This window comes from Tursiops truncatus, chromosome 6 (genome assembly GCF_011762595.2).
Source record: "Tursiops truncatus isolate mTurTru1 chromosome 6, mTurTru1.mat.Y, whole genome shotgun sequence".
Taxonomy (NCBI): Eukaryota; Metazoa; Chordata; class Mammalia; order Artiodactyla; family Delphinidae; genus Tursiops; species Tursiops truncatus.
Genome location: NC_047039.1, coordinates 10657697 through 10676911, shown reverse-complemented (window position 1 = coordinate 10676911; position 19215 = coordinate 10657697). Strand labels below are relative to the sequence as shown.

Here is a 19215-nt window from a genome sequence, read left to right as displayed (position 1 = left end):
AGCTTTGTGGTCCATCACATAAAGTAATACTTTTGCTAGCAGTTTCAACTCATTCCTTCCACTGTACTTGTTCAGATCTCCAGCTCAACTAATTTCTTACAAATTAATTATGCTGTATATTTAATGATTTAAACCATAGCAACTTTTTTTTTAACTATCCCAGATCTCTACCATTGTTTTATTATGTTTGCTTTTCATATTTGTCCATCCCTCTATTGATCCATTAATCTACCTTATTCTTTGTATTTCAAAGTAAATTAGAGACAACAGTTATTGCCCTCACAAATATTTTATCAGGTCTTTCACTAACTAGAATTCAACATTTGTCTACAGTTTTTTCTTTCAGTTTAAAACTTTACAAGGAAATGCACAAATCTAAAGATATCTGAGTTTTGACAAGTGCCTGCACCTGAGTAAGCCAAATCCTCAGAAAGATGTAGAACATCATCATTACCATTACCTCATGCCCTCATGCTCCTTGATGGTCAATCCTTGTCTATACCATCCTCTGGAAGAAACTACTGTTTAACATCCTTCCAAAGTATCAATAATTACTTTGTCTATTCTAGAACTTCATACAAATGGAGTCATACAATATGTACTTGTTGTGTAACTCTTCTTTTGCTCAGGTTGAGATTGCCCTTCTTTGCTCTGTTTTCAAGACTCATTAATATGTTCTTGTGTTCATCAGTAGTGCTTTTTCTTGCTGAGTAGTCTTCCATTGTATAAATATACTGTATTTTGCTTATCCATTTTCCTATTGATAGACATTTTAAACCATAGCAACTCTATTTGCTCTTTGTCTTTGGTCAGTTTCCAATTTGGTCAACAGGAAAATTTCTGTTCATTCTCCTCAGCACTTATGCCAAATCTATGTCACTCATTTCAAACTCATATTTCACCTTTATTCTGTATTTGACCCGTATTCCCCTCAACCTTAGCCTGTCCTCCTTTCCTGAAAATCCAGTTAGGCCATTTTGCGTGAACTGTTGTGGTCTGCTACATCTCAGACCAGCCCTTTTCAATTTCTTTTCTTGCATCCTCTTCCTCTTTCTGGTGTTTCTTAGAGTTCTGTTCCTGTTTTTTTTGATTCTGCATGCTTTCCCTGGATAATCCCATCTCACTGATTTTGATTCTTATTCATATGCTGATGGATCCTAAATCTAAGTCTGTAGCCTTGGCGTCTTTCTGCTGAGTTCCAAATCTGCATATCCGGCAGCCACTGGTAACCTGAATTTGTCTCAAATACCTCAATTTTAACATGTCGAAAATTGATTTTACTCCTTGCTCATTTTTTTTATTCCTGGAAGGCATAGTCCTCCTTCATTGACCTGAGCTTCCACATCCAGTCAGTTATAAATTCTGTTGCTTTTATCTAAATAATTTCATAGCTGTCTCATTCTCACTGCCTTATCTGGTTTTAGTTATGGCTCAACTGATATCTCTGCTCTCATTTTTGCTCAGCTCAAGTGTCTTCCACACTCCTTCTAGTCATCTTTCTAATTACTTGGTGAGGGCTATATGAATATATTTATTCAACTATATGAGGGCTATATGATAAATTTATTCAATTTATCATCAATTCAGCAAATATTAATTGGATGTCTTCTGTGTGCTAGACACTATTCTAGATAGCGAAGGTGAGTAGTGAACAAAACGTAGTCTCTGTTCTTATGGAGCTAAAATTCTAGTTGTGGTGGTAGTAGTAGGAGATAAATAAATAGATAATGTCAGATGGTCATGAATGTTAATAAGAAAGAATAGAGTTAGGTGATAGTGATACAATATGGGAAAGCAGAAGGACTCTATTTTCTATGGAGATGTTGAGGAAGTCCTTTTCAATAAGGAGGCAGTGAGACAGGAATCTGAATGAAATGAGAGAACAGGTTATATAGATATCTAGGGAAGAACAGTCCAGGCAGAAGAAGCAGAGCAACAAGTGCAAAGGCTCTGAACTGGAAGCATGCTGGTATATTCACAGGACACCAAAGAGGCTGGAGCCAAGTGAGTAAGGGAGAAGAGAAGGAAATAAGATCAGAAAAGGACTGGGGGTGGGTCTTTAGAGCTCTCTTACGGAATTTGGATTTGACTGAGTGAGAAGGGAAGCCATTAGAATTTTGAGCAGAAGAGACATGATCATGAACACAGGAGTGACATGTCTTTACAGGCTCACTCTGGCTCTTGTGTGGAGTTGGAGATAAACTGGAAACCACTCCAGAAGTCCAGGGATGAGGTACTAATGGTTCAGACTGGGTGGCCGCAGTAGATGAAATGGAAAGTGGTCAGATTCTGGAAACATCGCAAAGTAGAATGACAGGAAGTGCTAGTAGGTTGTGAGGTGGATATGAGGGAGAAGGGATTTCAAGGAGGACTGTAAGGTTTTTGGCCTGAGCGACTAGAAGAATGGAATTACCATTGTGGAAATGGAGAAACTAAGGAGTGGAAATCAAGAGTTTGGTTTTGGGAGGGTTAAAGAGTGAGGGGTGTGTATATGGTGAATTGGCAGTTGGATATACAGATACAGCCATTGATATATTTATATCAATGTTTATACATACATACATACACACACATGCACATATATTTCTGGAATGTGCTTACCTCTCTAAACCTTATCTCCTGTCACAATTCATGCACTCCTAATGCCCCAGCAATGCTAAACACACCCTGTTCAAACCTCCGTGCCTTTGTTCCCGTTTCTTGCTAGAATACTGATTGCCATACTGCCAATACTGGCAAATACTGATTCAGAGATCCTGTGTTGAGGGTCTTACTCTATGAAGTCTTTCATAACCTCTTCCCCTGAAATAATTAATCCTTCTTTATATCATTTTTATATTTTATATAAGTTTTGATTGCTTCATATATCACACTGCTGTATTTTGTGTTGTGTTTACAAGTTTTTGCCTCCTTTTGGACTCAAGGATAGAGATCCTGGGTTTTGGGGTCTTTTTCTGTTAAAGCCCTGGCATACTGTAGAATTCCAGTAAATGCCTGCATGCAGTAAGTTTCTGTCATTTGGCTTTATAATCCAAGCCCTGTGAAGAAAATGGTTTGTATTAGAAAATAAAAGGTTAATCAGCTTCAGTGTAAGGTTATACATATATATGGCAAACTTAATATCAGTGATAGTTTCTTGGAAACTATTTGATGCATATAACTGCTAAATATCTAGTTGGTGGGAGTCTGAAGGCTTAGAAACTGATGCTGGCAAGAAAATTGAAGATGCAGGAAGTTCATGAGAATAGTACTCTCAATAGTGTATGTCTGCAGCACAGCCCTGTTTTTTCTGTACTATGGTTATGACGCTTTCTCAAGTCTGGAAAATTGTCAAAATGCAGATTTCTTTGGCCCTAACACAGGCATACTGAAATAAGATTTGAGGTGGTGAGGACCAAGAATTTGTATTTTAAAATGACCTTAAGTTTTTCTCATTCACGTCAGTGTTTGAGAATAACTGGAATAGAGAATGCAGTGGATTGGAGAGACATTAGTAGTGGTAGGAAAGAACTAGTTGACATTAGAGACCTTAGGAGGACTTTAATTAACCAATATGGTAAGCAGAGAGTGAATTTTAAATGGGAAGAAAAGATCTAAAACTAAGCCACTTGTAAGGATTTTTAGTGCTAATCTAACTCAAAACACTTTGGGCCATGCAATTAGGGAAGATTTTTAACACTTATTTTTAAGAAAGTTCTATTTGAGTCTAGGGTAAATTGAGGACTATATTGTAATTAAACTTTAGAAAGAAGTAACTTTTAGCTACTATTCTGTTGGAGCTTTTTTTTAATGTATATTATATATATATATATATATTTTTAATTTATATTTTGAAATCTTACTCTAAACTGTGTGTCCTAAATAAATAGTATGTAAATACACTATTTATTGATGGCTATGCCTGACTACTTTAATAAAGAGTAATCTTTTTGAAGCCAAAACAAAATTAAGTATAAATTTTTCATTTTTTTTGTCAGCTGTGTAAAATCTAGTTTTATGACCCACAAACAAAATATGACCATTTGCATTATTTCTTCCACTTAATTGTAATGTGCTCCAAGGACATAAGAATACACCACAGGTGCTAAATTTGGAAATCCAGATCATTAGGTTCCCAGTAAGTAAAAATGGTTCTCGTCTTGTATTTTTAGGTTCCCAGATTGTGATGAGCCGTATCCTCGACTTGTGGATCTGAATTTAGCTGGAGATCCTACTGAAGGAGCCCCAGTGGCAGTGCAGAGGGACTATGGTTTTTGGTGTCCCCGAGAGTTGAAAATTGATCCTGATCTTGGCTATTCTTTTTTGCACGTGCGTGATTGTTCACCTCCTTGTCCAAATATGTACTTTAGGAGAGAAGAACTTTCATTTGCTCGATATTTCATAGGATTGATTTCAATCATTTGCCTCTCTGCCACATTATTTACTTTTTTAACTTTTTTGATTGATGTCACAAGATTCCGTTATCCTGAAAGACCTATTATATTTTATGCAGTCTGCTACATGATGGTATCGTTAATTTTCTTTATTGGGTTTTTGCTTGAGGACCGAGTAGCCTGCAATGCATCTAGCCCTGCACAATATAAGGCTTCCACAGTGACACAAGGATCTCATAATAAAGCCTGTACCATGCTTTTTATGGTACTCTATTTTTTTACTATGGCTGGCAGCGTTTGGTGGGTAATTCTTACCATCACGTGGTTCTTGGCAGCTGTGCCAAAGTGGGGTAGTGAAGCTATTGAGAAGAAGGCATTGCTGTTTCACGCCAGCGCGTGGGGCATCCCTGGAACTCTAACTATCATCCTTTTAGCGATGAATAAAATTGAAGGTGACAATATCAGTGGCGTGTGTTTTGTTGGCCTCTACGATGTTGATTCATTGAGGTATTTTGTTCTTGCACCCCTCTGCCTGTATGTGGTAGTTGGGGTTTCACTTCTCTTAGCCGGCATCATATCCCTAAACAGAGTTCGAATTGAGATTCCATTAGAAAAGGAGAACCAAGATAAACTGGTGAAGTTTATGATCCGGATTGGTGTTTTCAGCATTCTTTATCTTGTACCACTCTTGGTTGTAATTGGATGCTACTTTTATGAGCAAGCTTACCGTGGCATCTGGGAAACAACATGGATACAAGAACGCTGCAGAGAATATCACATTCCATGTCCATATCAGGTAAGGGAAACCTTGTTCTAAATTTCAGAATATGTGACAGTGAAAAGAGCTAATCTTAGCTAATTGTTTTTTTGTTGTTGTTATTGTTTTTTTTTTAACTCTTCATGAACGACCTGTACATTAAAATTTTAAAGTGAAGATAATGAACAAATTTACTGTAGTAAGAATGTCATACACATGTTTCTATAAACATTTTCCTTTTAAAAGATGACTTTTACAAGTCCAAGCTGTGGGCTTTTAAGCACTTTACTTCTGTTATCCCAAAATAGTGCTTGTTGATTATTTAGAAGTCTGCAGGTTTGAGGGGAAGTTGTTGATTAAAAGGCAGTGTCTTTCTGTGGAAATTTTACTGATATTCAGAATAAGGATTGTTTTAACAGTTTTGCAAAAAAAAAAAATAGGACACAGTTGTACAAACAAGTTCATCTCTTAAATAGTCTTGGTTTTTCTTTTTGGCATACTGAAGTGTTTTACCTTTGAGTTTAAAGAGATCAAATAATCATAGAATCATAGAATTTTAGATCTAGAGAGGACTTTAGAGATCATTTATTCAGGTTCCCTCTATAATTTAGAGTTCTTAAACATCTGTCTCATTTGAGGCTTAGAATTACTAAGTGACTTGTTCACACTCCGCTTGGATTTAGTTCTAGGAGAGGAGTGGAACAAGGAAAGCAGTTTAGAGGGATTGATGCTAAGTATTTATCTCTCTCATCTTAAAACCTCTCTAGAACCTATGCTCCTAGCTATTACCCTGTCTTCTTTCTTTTAAGACAAGTTTTCTTGAAAGAATTGCCTCCACTTGGTGTCTCATGTTCGTTGTGCTCCAGCTTCCCTGTTCTCAAAGTGCACCAGCCACCCTTTCATCTCCCCCAACCCTTACGTTTCTCTAATACCTTTTAAATACCTTTATTAGAGTACTTATGCATTATAGATAACTTACGTTTACTTGTCTCTTTTCCCTACTAGACAGTGAACTCTTTGAAAGCAAGAACTTCTTTTTCATATTTTTTGAAAGCACGTTCTGTAGGTTAGTAGATGATGGCATTGAGAATGTGAATGTGTAGATTGAGAAGCAAAGACTTTTTAAAAATAAATTTATTTATTTCATTTATTTATTTTTGGCTGTGTTGGGTCTTTGTTGCTGCACGCGCGCCTTCTGTTGTGGCAAGCGGGGGCTACTCTTCGTTGCGGTGCACAGGCTTCTCATTGCGGTGGCTTCTTTTGTTGCGGAGCACGGGCTCTAGGCTCGTGGGCTCAGTACTTGTGGCTTGCAGGCTCTAGACCCGCAGGCTCAGTAGTTGTGGCGCACGGGCTTAGTTGCTTCATGGCATGTGGGATCTCCCTGGACCAGGGTTCAAACCCGTGTCCCCTGCGTTGGTGGGCAGATTCTTAACCACTGCACCACCAGGGAAGTTCGAAAAGACTTTTTTTTTTAAATACATATATTATTTTTATAAATTTATTTGTTTTCATTTTTGGCTGTGTTGGGTCTTCTTTGCTGTGCGTGGGCTTTCTCTAGTTGTGGCGAGCGGGGGCCACTCTTCGTTGTGGTGCGTGGGCTTCTCATTGTCATGGCTTCTCCTGTCACGGAGAGCACGGGCTCTAGACACACGGGCTTCAGTAGTTGTGGCACGTGGGCTCAGTAGTTGTGGCTCGTAGGCTCTACAGCACAAGCTCAGTAGTTGTGGTGCATGGGCTTAGTTGCTCTGTGGCATGTGGGATCTTCCCGGACCAGGGATCGAACCTGTGTCCCCTGCATTGGCAGGCAGATTCTTAACCACTGCGCCACCGGGGAAGCCCCGAAAAGACATTTTTTAAGAAATGGTAACAGTGGTACTGCAGACAAGGAGTGTGTGATTAGCACATAGTCAATGCTCATAAATATTTGATGACTGAGAATGCCAATTCCCCCTTTTTTATTTTGTGGTATAAATAGTCCAATACAAAATTAATTTTATTGTATAAATATTAGCTACTGGCTTTTAAAAAAACAACTCATAATTGAAAGACCAGAAAAAATGAATAATTGAAATTGTATTACACTTCTTGACAGAATTACTTATTAAAACTCTTAATGTGAGGTTTCAGACCTGAAGCTAAGTAATCAAATTTTGCCCCTAACGAGAGTGAAAGAGATGGTTGAATTACATTGTGCGCTTCTCAATATAAGGTTTCTAGGATTCCAAATATATATTGTCTTAGGGCTATTGAACAAATAATGTCTCGCTCTGAAATAATGATCTGAAACATACCAAACCTCAAACATGTAAATTAGTAAATTAGAATAGTTGGGCTGCTGCTATTTTCAAGACATTCCTAGAATTCTTTTAGCATCTTTAGAACCAGTTTGAGTTGCACAAAAATGTGTGTGTGTGCATCTCTTTATAGTCATAGGTTAAAAGTGATTTTTTATTTCCAACTTACAGAAATAATGTTGGATTTCCAACATCCTAAAAAGAATAGAGAATGGTATAATAACAGTAGCATAGTTATTAAGCTGTAAAGTCTGGGTTAGGAATACTGGCTTCATATCTAAGTCTCATTATTTACTAGTTTTATAACCTTAGATCAGCTTCATCTCTCTCTACTTCAGTTCCTCATCTGTAAAATGAGTAATAGAATCTAATAGTAATGAAAGAGTAATCATATTAGATACAAATAGTAGTAGAATCTGTCTACTAGGGTTGTATTTAGGAGTCTACATGCAAACACTTAGAAGAAGAGTGCCTTCTACATAATGAGTGCTCAAATGTTAGCTCTATTGTTCATTTTTTTCATTTATTGTTGCTGCTGTTATTGATATGTATACACACACACATACATACATATATAAATGTTTTTTTAAACCATCCAATACGAAACTTTAGGAAATGCTATATTTGTTTTAAGTTTTTGAGAATATGCATGCCGATATGTGTACCACTAACTTGTCCATTTTAACTGCAGTAATCTAATGTATAAATATACTGCTGTTTGTTCACTCATTATTTTGTTGATGGACAGACATATAGTTTTCAAGTTTTTTTGCTGTTGTAATACCTGTCTTCCTTGTACATGACCAAGAATTTCCATGGGCTGTATACCCAAAAGTGTAATTGTGGAATTGTAACATATATGCATCTTCAACTCAAGTGGTTATTTTAATTTACACTCCCAGTATAGAGTATGAATTCCCCATTTCTCCCCATCTTGGTGTTCTCAGGCTTTTAGCTTTTTGCCAACCTTTGAAACAATGTCTCAAGTCTATCATGATTTTTATTTCCCTTATTCCTCATAAGGTTCAGTATGTTTTCATATTTTTATTGGCTATTTGGGGTTTCTCTTCTGTGATTTGCCTGTTTGTTACTGTTGTCCATTGCTCTGTTAGGTTATTTGCCTTTTGTTGTTATTGTTGTTTTAATTCTTTGTCAGTTGTTTGCATTGCAGGTATCTTATTCTGCTCTGTACCTTGTCTTTTCACTTTGTGTTTTCTCTGCCTTTTGTGTTTTAAGAAATCCTTCCCTGCCTCTCAAAGTCATAAAAATGGTCTGCCATATTTTTTCTAGCAGTTTTTAAAATTTGATGTTTTGATTCATAGCTCTAATCCCTTGAAATTTATTTTTATGTATGTTATGAGTAACATAATTTTATTTTTTCATATGAATAAGCAGTATGCTTTTTGCACCATTTATCAAATAGCCCATCTGAACTGTAATGCAACGGCTATAGTATACAAGTTCCATTTTTAGGCTCTCTCTTTTGTGCACTGGTCTGTTTGTATAACCTTGTAACAATTCCACATTTCCTCTACCTTATTCTTCTTCAAAATTATTTTAACCATCTTGGCACTTTTCTATATGAATTTTAGAATAATTTATCCATGAAAAACACTTTGGATTTTTATTGAAATTGTTTTAGGTTTTAAATGAATCTGGGAGAAATTGCTATCTTTGTAATACTGAGTTTTAGTATCTTTTAGTTTCTTTCTTTATGTATGTATTCATTCATTTGTTCATAGGTACCATACAGTTTTTGTTGCAGTTGTGAATGAGGTCTTTTCTGTATTACACTTCTCATTTGGTTATTGCTGGTGTACAAGAATGCCACTGATTTTTGCATATTGACCTTATATTGAGCGTCCCTGCTACACTCTTCGGTTAGTTCTAACTGCATATCGGTTCTCTTAGATATTCTTTGTAGAAATCCTCTTGTCTGCAAGTAAGGACAAATTCATATCTTGTTTGCTTTCCAATTCTTATGTTTTATTTAAGATTTTTCCATCTATACTCATGAGTGATATAGATTGTGGTCATTTTGCTTTTCTTGCCCTGTCCTTTTCCTTTTTGGTGTCAAGGTTATAATAGCTTCATAAAATGAGGTTTTTTTCTTCTATTCATTGAAACAGTTTTTACAATAAATAGGGTCTGTCTGTTCTTTGAAAGGGCTGGTATATCCTCCTGTAAAAACCCTCTGTTGGGCTTCCCTGGTGGCGCAGTGGTTGAGAGTCCGCCTGCCGATGCAGGGGACATGGGTTCGTGCCCCAGTCCGGGAAGATCCCACATGCCGCGGAGCAGCTAGGCCCGTGAGCCAGGGCCGCTGAGCCTGCGCGTCCGGAGCCTGTGCTCCGCAACGGGAGAGGCCACTGCAGTGAGAGGCCCGCGTACCACACAAAAACAAAAAACCTCTGTCATGGTATCTTTGAAGTAAGGAGAGAGAAGTTTCATCTTTCTCAACTGAAATTCTGCACCCATTAATCAGTAACTCCCCATTCCTCCCTGCCTCCGAGCCTTTGGCAACCATTTTTCTACTTTATGTCTCTATGAATTTGACTACTCTGGGTACCTCATATAAGTGGAACTCAAATACTAGAATTTTTTTTAATAAATTTATTTATTTATTTGTTTTTATTTTGGCTGTATTGGGTCTTCGGTGCTATGCGCGGGCTTTCTCTAGTTGTGGCGAGTGGCATCTACTCTTCGTTGAGGTGCACAGGCTTCTCATTGTCATGGCTTCTCGTTGTAGAGCACGGGCTCTAGGAGCGTGGGCTTCCGTAGTTGTGGCACGTGGGCTCAGTAGTTGTGTCTCACAGGCTGTAGAGTGCAAGCTCAGTAGTTGTGGCACATGGGCTTAGTTGGTCCGCGGCATGTGGAATCTTCCTGGGCCAGGGGTTGAACCCGTGTCTCCTGCATTGGCAGGCGGATTCTTAACCACTGTGCCACCAGGGAAGCCTTCAAATACTAGAATTTTAGTACTGACTTTCATTCAGAATTTTACTTTAGGGGAATCTTATATAGACTTTTGAATTGAGCATTAGAGATGTTAAATTTCTATTTGAAGTAATATCCATACATAATTGAACAAGATTTGCTATTACTGAGCATACCTAAAAGAATGCTTAGCAGGTTCTGATGATAATTCCTAATGAGAAGTTTTTAAAATGTGTTAAGCAATGATGTTATACTTGAGGTAGCCTCCTCGGGTGACTTAGAGAACGTAATATTTGAATATATATTCACTTGAAAATCAGTGAGGTTGCTTTATAGTCATTTCTTATAGTACTGAAGCTTTAAAACATTTGAAAAATCAGCTTGTGAGGTAGTTGATCACATTGTTTCAAAATACCAATTGGGTTTAATGTAAATTGCATGTATTTAAGTCCATAATTTGAAGAAAAATGGGCTTGTGTAAAGTATTTTAAAATATTTAAAATGAGTGTCCTTGCTGAAAACAGAAATTTGCTGTTTGGATTTTAAAATACTTTATACCAACTGTTTTTTCAAGAACAGTCTATTTAAAAAGTGCATATTAAATGAAACTTGAGACAGTAATATTTAATGCTTATATCAAGAATTAATTGTGAAATATAGCTTGAGTTTTCAGAATAATGTATATTTCACAGTTTAAAATCAGTAACGTTTATTCCTAGACTGTGTTTCATTTTATATGTTAATCATTTATTTATGTATTTATTTATTTTTATGTATTATTTAAATAACACATTAGTAATTTTCCAGGTACTTAGCGTTCTTTTTCTCTTTTTTCTTTAAAAGTAATTCCCTTTATTTATTCAGGGGCTTCTAAGAGGCTCAAAGCATTTTATGAAAGAGTTTACAAGTTTCAAAGTTTGTTGATATTTCTGGAAAACCATTCACATGTAAAATACTGGTTAAAAACATGAGCTTTGAAGTCCTGTCTCTAACACTCTGAGCCTCAGTTTCCTCGTGTAAAATGTAGGAAATAATATGTTAAATATAGTAATATCTACCTCATGGGCGGCAGAGAAGATTAAATGAGAAAATAAACTTAAACCTCCTACTAGAGAGCCTTGCACAAAGAAAAATTTCAGTATTCTGTTGTTACAAGTACATAATTCCTGAGGTTTAAAAAAGGATTGTTCTTAAACTCTGTACTAGAATCATCATTTTTTCTTTAAACATTGATTTTCAAAAAAACATGTTTCCTTTCCTAAAGTGCCCCTTCATTTTTTTTCCATCTCTTTTCATCCATCTTATCCAATGCTGTATATCTCAAGGAATTTTGATACTAGAACCTGTGTTTCAAAATATAAATAAATGTGTTAGCATAATAGAAGCAGCCTAGCTAAGACTGTCAAATTCACATTAGAGCCATTTGTAGAATTAAAAAAACATTATTTGTGTAGAAAACAAACAAAAAAACATTATTTGTATTCTTTCAGCCACACAAGGCAACCCATCTGTTGTTTATCTAATCTTGATTCAGAAACGTACAAAAATAGCAGAATAACATCAAATCTAACTTAACAATTTTAGCTTCATTTTCTGATAAGAGTGTTTCCCTTTTCCAGACAATTCCAAAAGGAATCAGCATTGTTTATGAAAGGACAATAAGGAAATGGGTGTGTTTTGCAGTTCCAACATTACTGACAACAAATAATTCTGTATAAAATATATAGTACATACTACTAATCTTTTTTTATGCTACTAATCTTTAAAGTGGTAAATATCCTGCCTGTGACTTCCTAGCACCAAATTAATTTTTCCTCAAAATTTTTTAGTGTCTGTAATAGAGGGAAAGAGTGAGAATTCCTGAAAAAATATTCTAAGTCTCTTGTAGGAAAATATTTTAAAATAATATATTTTAGAAATATAGAATATTAAAGAAATTTATTTAAAAAACTATTCATACTATTATGTACAGGTTGTAAAATGCTGTCAAATGGCACTTTGGGATAATTTTTTTTTTTTTTTTTTTTTTTGCGGTACACAGGCCTCTCACTGTTGTGGCCTCTCCTGTTGCGGAGCATAGGCTCAGCGGCCATGGCTCACGGGCCCAGCCGCTCCACGGCATGTGGGATCTTCCTGGACCGGGGCACGAACCCGCATCCCCTGAATTGTCAGGTGGACTCTCAACCACTGCGCCACCAGGGAAGCCCAAATATTAATATTTTAAAACATACAAGTTGCTATTATCTTGGCGTCTGCTAAACAGAATAAATAGCCTAAGCCATGAGTTCAATTTAAGTCTTAACTGCAGATATATCTGGTATAAAATGGTTTACACATGTTTAGAAAAAAATTCAGTGTACTTGCCACAGTCTACAGCAGGGCACAGCAGACTTCCTCTGTAAGGTCATATAGTAAATATTTTAGGCTTTGCCAGCCGTGTGGTTTTTGTCGGAACTACTCAGCTCTGCTGGTGTAATGCACAAGCAGCCATAGACAATATGTAAACAAATGGAAGTATTCCAATAAAGCTTTGTTTACAGTAATGTAATTGGGGCAAATTTGGTTTGTAGGTTGTAGTTTGCCAACCCGTGAACTACAGCAAGCATTATTCTCTATCACCTTTGAGAATTCCTTCATAACAGTGGTTCTCTATCACCTTTGAGAATTCTTTCATAACCTCTGGCACTTTTCTGTCCCATGGAAATTGTCACTGTTTCATTCTCGTTACTGAGTTTTGAGGATCATCATTTTACTGTATCACATAATGGTATTAAAAATATTCAATAAAATCTGGTATTATATCATGATAATAAAATAAATTCTAGTACATCACTATAATAAAGACATGCCAATAAATCTTATTTACAGTTGTCTTTGAAGTCATCACCACACCAGTTTAAAGAAATAATTTGAGTAGTTTATGGGAATAGTAAAATAGAAGCAATAATCCGAGAAGCTTCTAGTTATTATGTTCTATGTATCAGGTCCTGTACTTAGCAAATTTATACACATTATTTCCTTTAATCCTAACAGTAGCGCACTAAGTTAGATTGTATTCAGTTTTATAAATGAGGAACTGAGTCTCATAATTATATACAACCTATCCAAATTCGTTTTGTTTTTTTTTTTTTGGCTGTGTTGGGTCTTCGTTGCTGCGTGCAGGCTTTCTCTAGTTGCAGCGAGTGGGGGCTACTCTTCGTTGCGGTGTGCGGGCTTCTCATTGTGGTGGCTTCTCTTGTTGTAGAGCATGGGCTCTAGGCGTGTGGGCTTCAGTAGTTGTGGTACGCAGGATCAGTAGTTGTGGCCCATGGGCTTAGCTGCTCCGTGGCATGTGGGATCTTCCCGGACCAGGGCTCGAACCCGTGTCCCCTGCATTGGCAGGCGGATTCTTAACCGCTGCACCACCAGGGAAGCCCCAACCTATCCAAATTCTTACAGTAAGTGCTAGAGCTGGGGTGTGAATTGTATTTCTGATTCCAGAGACTACTAACCACCTACCTGATCATGTCAAATGTGAAATCTTCCATTTTATTTCCTCTACTGAATCACAAACATTCTGTCAGTGACTTTTTAAGCTGTGTTAAGGTCATTGAGTTCATTAATATTGTAAGTTCGCTGAAGAAAGAGCTAAGAAGTTTGTCTTAAAGTAGAACATTAAGAAAATAATAAAATACACTCAGGTTTCTTCAGACAATATGACTTCTGACAATAAGTCTGAATAGGAGCATCAACAATTAAAGTCTGAACCAGTAAAATCTGGAAAGAACACACTCTTTGAGGCATCACAGGTCTTACATACTCTTTGGGAAGATCTCCAAAGAGTCCTCCAGTTCAAAAATTATTATGAATTGGAACCAGCACAATAAGGAGCTAGGGCTCGTCAAACAGAGTCAATTAGGTGGCTGAGACGGGAAAAGTAACTGAAGTGTGTTTGCTAACGGTGGCGGAAGTTGAGACTTGGGCCAGCTGGGAAGTTGAGAAAGGGAGCCAGAACTCCCTTGCTAGCCTAAATCATCAGAGTCATAGGCTGAAGTCTTTGCAGGTTAGTTGTACCTACTGGCAATCAGCTGGAACAAATTCTTTCTCCAGGATTCCCACTGACTGATTAACCAAATAGCTCACAAAATAAAGACACCAAATACATGAGAAAACAAGCCACTATAACTGAGAGTCATTGGATATAGCAACATCAAACTTAGAACTGTAGATACTGAAATTGTCAAAACTGAGTAATAGATAAGTGTGTAACATTTATGGAAATAACAGATACAGTCACAAAGATTACAGATCTACAAGAAACTACTTGGAATAGAAGACTTTTAAAAACTTAAGCATCTAGAAAGATAATTTTTGAAATATACTCAATTGATGAATTTCTGAAATATAAAACAGCAGTTTAGACTGCTGTTTGAAGAGAAATTTAATGAACTAGTAGTAGGTGAAAATAAAGGTATCCAGAATGCAGTAAGAGAGACAAGGAAAATATGAAAGTGATGTTAAGAGAAATGGAGGACAGAATGAGAAGGCCTAATAGGAATATAATTAGAGTCCCAGGAGGGAGTTCCAGGAGGAGGGAATTGAGAAAATGTAGGAGAGACAATATTTCAAGAGATAATGGCTGCAAATATTCCACAACTGCTAAACCTGTGCATTCACAGACCAAGGAGGTTCTATATACCACTAGCAGGATAAATAAAAAGAAATCCACACTTCAGTGAAACTGTAGAATGCCAAAGATAGGAATCTTGAAAACAGTCTCAAAAAAGGACAGATCATCTAAAAAAGACCAACAGGTAGAATGACAACAGAGTCCTTAACAATAACAGTGAAAGCCAGAAGACGATATGTTATCTTTTAAATGTTGAGATAAAAAAACTTTTCAGGGACTTCCCTGGTGGCTTAGTGGATAAGACCCCACACTCCCAATGCAGGGGGCCTGGGTTCGATCCCTGGTCAGGGGACTAGATCCCACATGCATGCCGCAACTAAGGAACCTGCCTGCCGCAACTAAGACCTGGTGCAACCAAATAAATATTTAAACAAAAACAAACTTTTCAACCAGAATTTTGCACCTTGTAAAACTGTCGTGGTAGACCTGGGGATGCATTGCCAGATGCCCTTTAAAGAAAGGCATGCTGCTCAGCTGCAGGGAGTGAGGTCAGCAGACACCCTTCAGGTGCAGAGAGCTGCTTTATCTGAGGTCAGGCCATATCTGGGGTGGCCTGCAACCAGCGATTGTTAGGTGGGCTAAGAAGGCCTGGCCATTGGCCCAGCATGGGACCCTCTGAAGGTCCTTATTCACTCCACAACTCCCTACCAGTTTGGCAAAAGGCTTTTCTGAGAATGCACAGCAGGTCATTTTCTTCTGCCCAATCCTGCTTCCACTCTTTCCTTCACAGATACTGTTCCCTAATAAAGATCTTGCACTGCAAACTTCATCTTTGCATGTTCTGGAAAACTCAAATTTGTTCTCAAAAACAAAGATGTAATAAAGCCATTTACATATAAACAAAATGAGTTTACCACCAAAAGACTTGTACTAAAAGAACTTCTAAAGGTTATATTTCAAGAAGAATGAAAATGATCTCATAGATAGTACGAGATGCAAGAAGGAATGATGAGGAAATAAAGTTGTGAACATATATATACAGCTAAACAAATATTGTTTCTATAAAATACCAGTAACAATGTGTAATTTGGAAATACATCTAAAATCCTGTAGAAAAAAAAATACAGCAAAATGTATATGTAGACCAAAATTGGGTTAATGCTATAATCAGCTGCATCAGATATCAATTGATGATCTAGAACAACTGACAGATGCCCTCCCCACCCCCCTTTTATTACTCTTCTCATAGGCCTCTTGTTCTTTATGGTTTTTTAAAATTCTGATTCTGTTTTTTAATTTAATTTTTTGAATAGGTGACTTGTAATGTTTATAATGTTAAAAATATATATTGTGAAGCATTATTCCTACTCTTTTTCCTCATATTCTCAATTTTTGCCCCCTCTCCATCTCTACCAGTAACCACCATATATGGTTTCTTGTATGTATTTCCAGAGTTTGTTTTTCCATAAGGTTGTTTTGAGAAGTAAGTCACAGTATACTTAAAAGAGCCCAGGGCTTCCCTGGTGGCGCAGTGGTTGAGAGTCCGCCTGCTGATGCAGGGGACACGGGTTCGTGCCCCAGTCCCGGAAGATCCCACATGCCGCGGAGCAGCTGGGCCCGTGAGCCATGGCCACTGAGCCTGCGCGTCCAGAGCCTGTGCTCCGCAACGGGAGAGGCCACAGCAGTGAGAGGCCCACGTCCCGCAAAAAAAAAAAAATTAGAAAGTTTGGTTGTGCCTGTATTTCCTAAGATGCAAATTGTTTTATTATTTCAAGTATTGTTGAATGTGAGATTAGTTTTTTCTTTTTTTTTTGATTCAGGTATAATTGACATATAACATATTAGTTACAGGTATACAACGTAATGATTCAATATTTGTACTTAACAGATGTAAGATTTGCAAATATTTTCTCCCATTCAGGAGGTTGCCTTTTCATTTTGTTGGTAGTTTCCTTTGCTGTGCAGAAGCTTTTTAGTCTGATGTAATCCCACTTGTTTATTTTTGCTTTTGTTACCTTTGCTTTTCGTGTCAGATCCAAAAAATCATTACTGAGACTGATGTCAAGGAGCTTGCCACCTATGTTTTCTTCTTGGAGTTTTATGGTTTCACCTCTTATGTTCAAGTCTTTAATCCATTTTGAGTTTATTTTTGTGTATGGTGTAAGATAGTGGTCCAGTTTCATTCTTTTGCATGTGGTTGTCCAGTTTTCCCAACACCATTTATTAAAGAGACTGTTCTTTCCCCATTGTGTATTCTTGGCTCCTTTATCAGAAATTAATTGACCATATATGCACTGGTTTATTTTTGGAGTCTATTCTGTTCAATTGATCTATGTGTCTGTTTTTGTGCCAGTACCATATTGTTTGATTAGTGTAGCTTGTAATACAGTTTGAAATCAGACAGCATGAATGATGCCTCCAGCTTTGTTCTTCTTTCTCAGGATTGCTTTGGCTGTTTGGGTCTTTCGTGGTCCCATACACATTTTAGGATTTGTTCTATTTCTGTGAAAAATGCCATTGGAATTTTGATAGGATTGCTCTGAATCTGTAGATTGCTTTGGGCAATATGGATATTTTAACAATATTAATTTTTCCAATCTATAAGAATGGAATATCTTTCCATTTATTTGTCTTCAAATTTTTTTCTTTAATATCTTATTTTCTTGTTGTAAATCATGAGATTACAGGACAATTTTGTGGAGTTTCAAAGAACTCATTTCTGAACATGGTCTGTCCCCTAAATTTTCCGGGCTGAGGAAGTTGATCTCTTTTTTTTTTTTTGCGGTACGCGGGCCTCTCACTGTTGTGGCCTCTCCCGGTACGGAGCACAGGCTCCGGACGCGCAGGCTCAGTGGCCATGGCTCACGGGCCCAGCCGCTCCGCGGCACGTGGGATCTTCCCAGACTGGGGCACGAACCCGTGTCCCCTGCATCAGCAGACGGACTCTCAACCACTGCGCCACCAGGGAAGCCCGGAAGTTGATCTTTTGTTGTAATGCTTAGGAAAGTCTAAGCCATGTTTTCTGTTTCATTATTCTATACTTAATAACAAACTAATTTTTAAAATTTTTACTTGTTACTCTTTAGTCATATATAGAAGAGAGAATGGAACTTTTCAATATGACTTACCTTTAATTTGATTTGGTTTGAGGAAAAACAATAGTTTATTACTTTAATCCAAAAAAAAAAGGTTATGCTTTTCACAGATGAATGAGCATCATTATCCTTTGAATTCTGATTAAGAGTTTTCTGTGTGCATCAAGATTAAGCATAAATTCTACAGAGTTTTAAATTATTTGTTTCCCAGTTATTGCATCCATTATTGTAAAGTATGTGTGCAGAATAATGTTCCATTTTCTAGCTATTTCTAGTTCTTAAGATTAAAGTGACATAAGAGTAATGATCATTTTTTCCCTCAGTATAATTAGGATGAAAGTTCAAGATGTTGTCCTTTGCTTAATCAAATGTAACTTCTGAAGAAGTAGAATTTTCTGTTTCATAATGTCATCAAAGCATAGGAATAGAATTGAGACAACTATGATTTCTGTGTTCATTTTAAGTTCTTGAGTGAATTTTGGCTTTAAGCCTTTTCTTACCTAGTTTGTGAGTTTTCCATGAGGTTAATTAAATAATAGACACAATATATCCAGATGTCATGGTAAATCTTTGAGATGTTAATATTCTATGGTTATTCTTCTGAGTATATATGCTCTGTACCAATTCCTTTCTAATCAGACATGCTCTCCTTTATTTCCTGTCCATTTACTGAAGCCATTTTCTCATCTTCCCTGACTAGTCTGTCACTTGGAAAGTTGTGTGTCCCTTAAATAATGGGATAAAAATTTGTTCTTTAATCATTAAATTTTATTTTTTATTTATCTAAAAATTGACATCACCCAGAATTTTACAGCAGTCATTGGTAAAGTTAATTAGGATCTAAATTGTTTACCTTTCCTCATTGCCATTAGCCATTCTTGAATTTAGAAGAAAGCATTCTTTTAAGGTAGTCTTTGTGTTTGGAAAAGAAAATGAGATTATTTGCAAAATATTTGAAATGTGGAGTTTGTTTTATCATTTCCTCTATTGATTGAAGGAAAGCTTGGGAATTGAAATACCAGCTTACTGTACATATTTTTCACAGGGTTACAAATAAATCAGTGGGCCAAGGATGGCAGAAGATAAACTTAGAAGTAAAAGGAAGGAAGATAGATTGATAAAGATCTAGTTAAAGGGGTGAATTACTAATTAGTTC

General features: G+C 36.8%; 1 protein-coding gene across 3 annotated transcripts in view; it reads left to right on the top strand.

Annotated features, from left to right (window-relative positions):
* FZD3 (frizzled class receptor 3) overlaps positions 1–19215 on the top strand; it is a 103408-nt gene that overhangs the window by 32389 nt on the left and 51804 nt on the right. For all 3 annotated transcript variants that reach the window (XM_019941349.3, XM_019941348.2, XM_073805785.1), the window contains exon 4: positions 4152–5169. In XM_019941349.3, the coding sequence (XP_019796908.1) occupies positions 4152–5169 (1018 nt within the window). The remainder of the gene's footprint in view (positions 1–4151; positions 5170–19215) is intronic.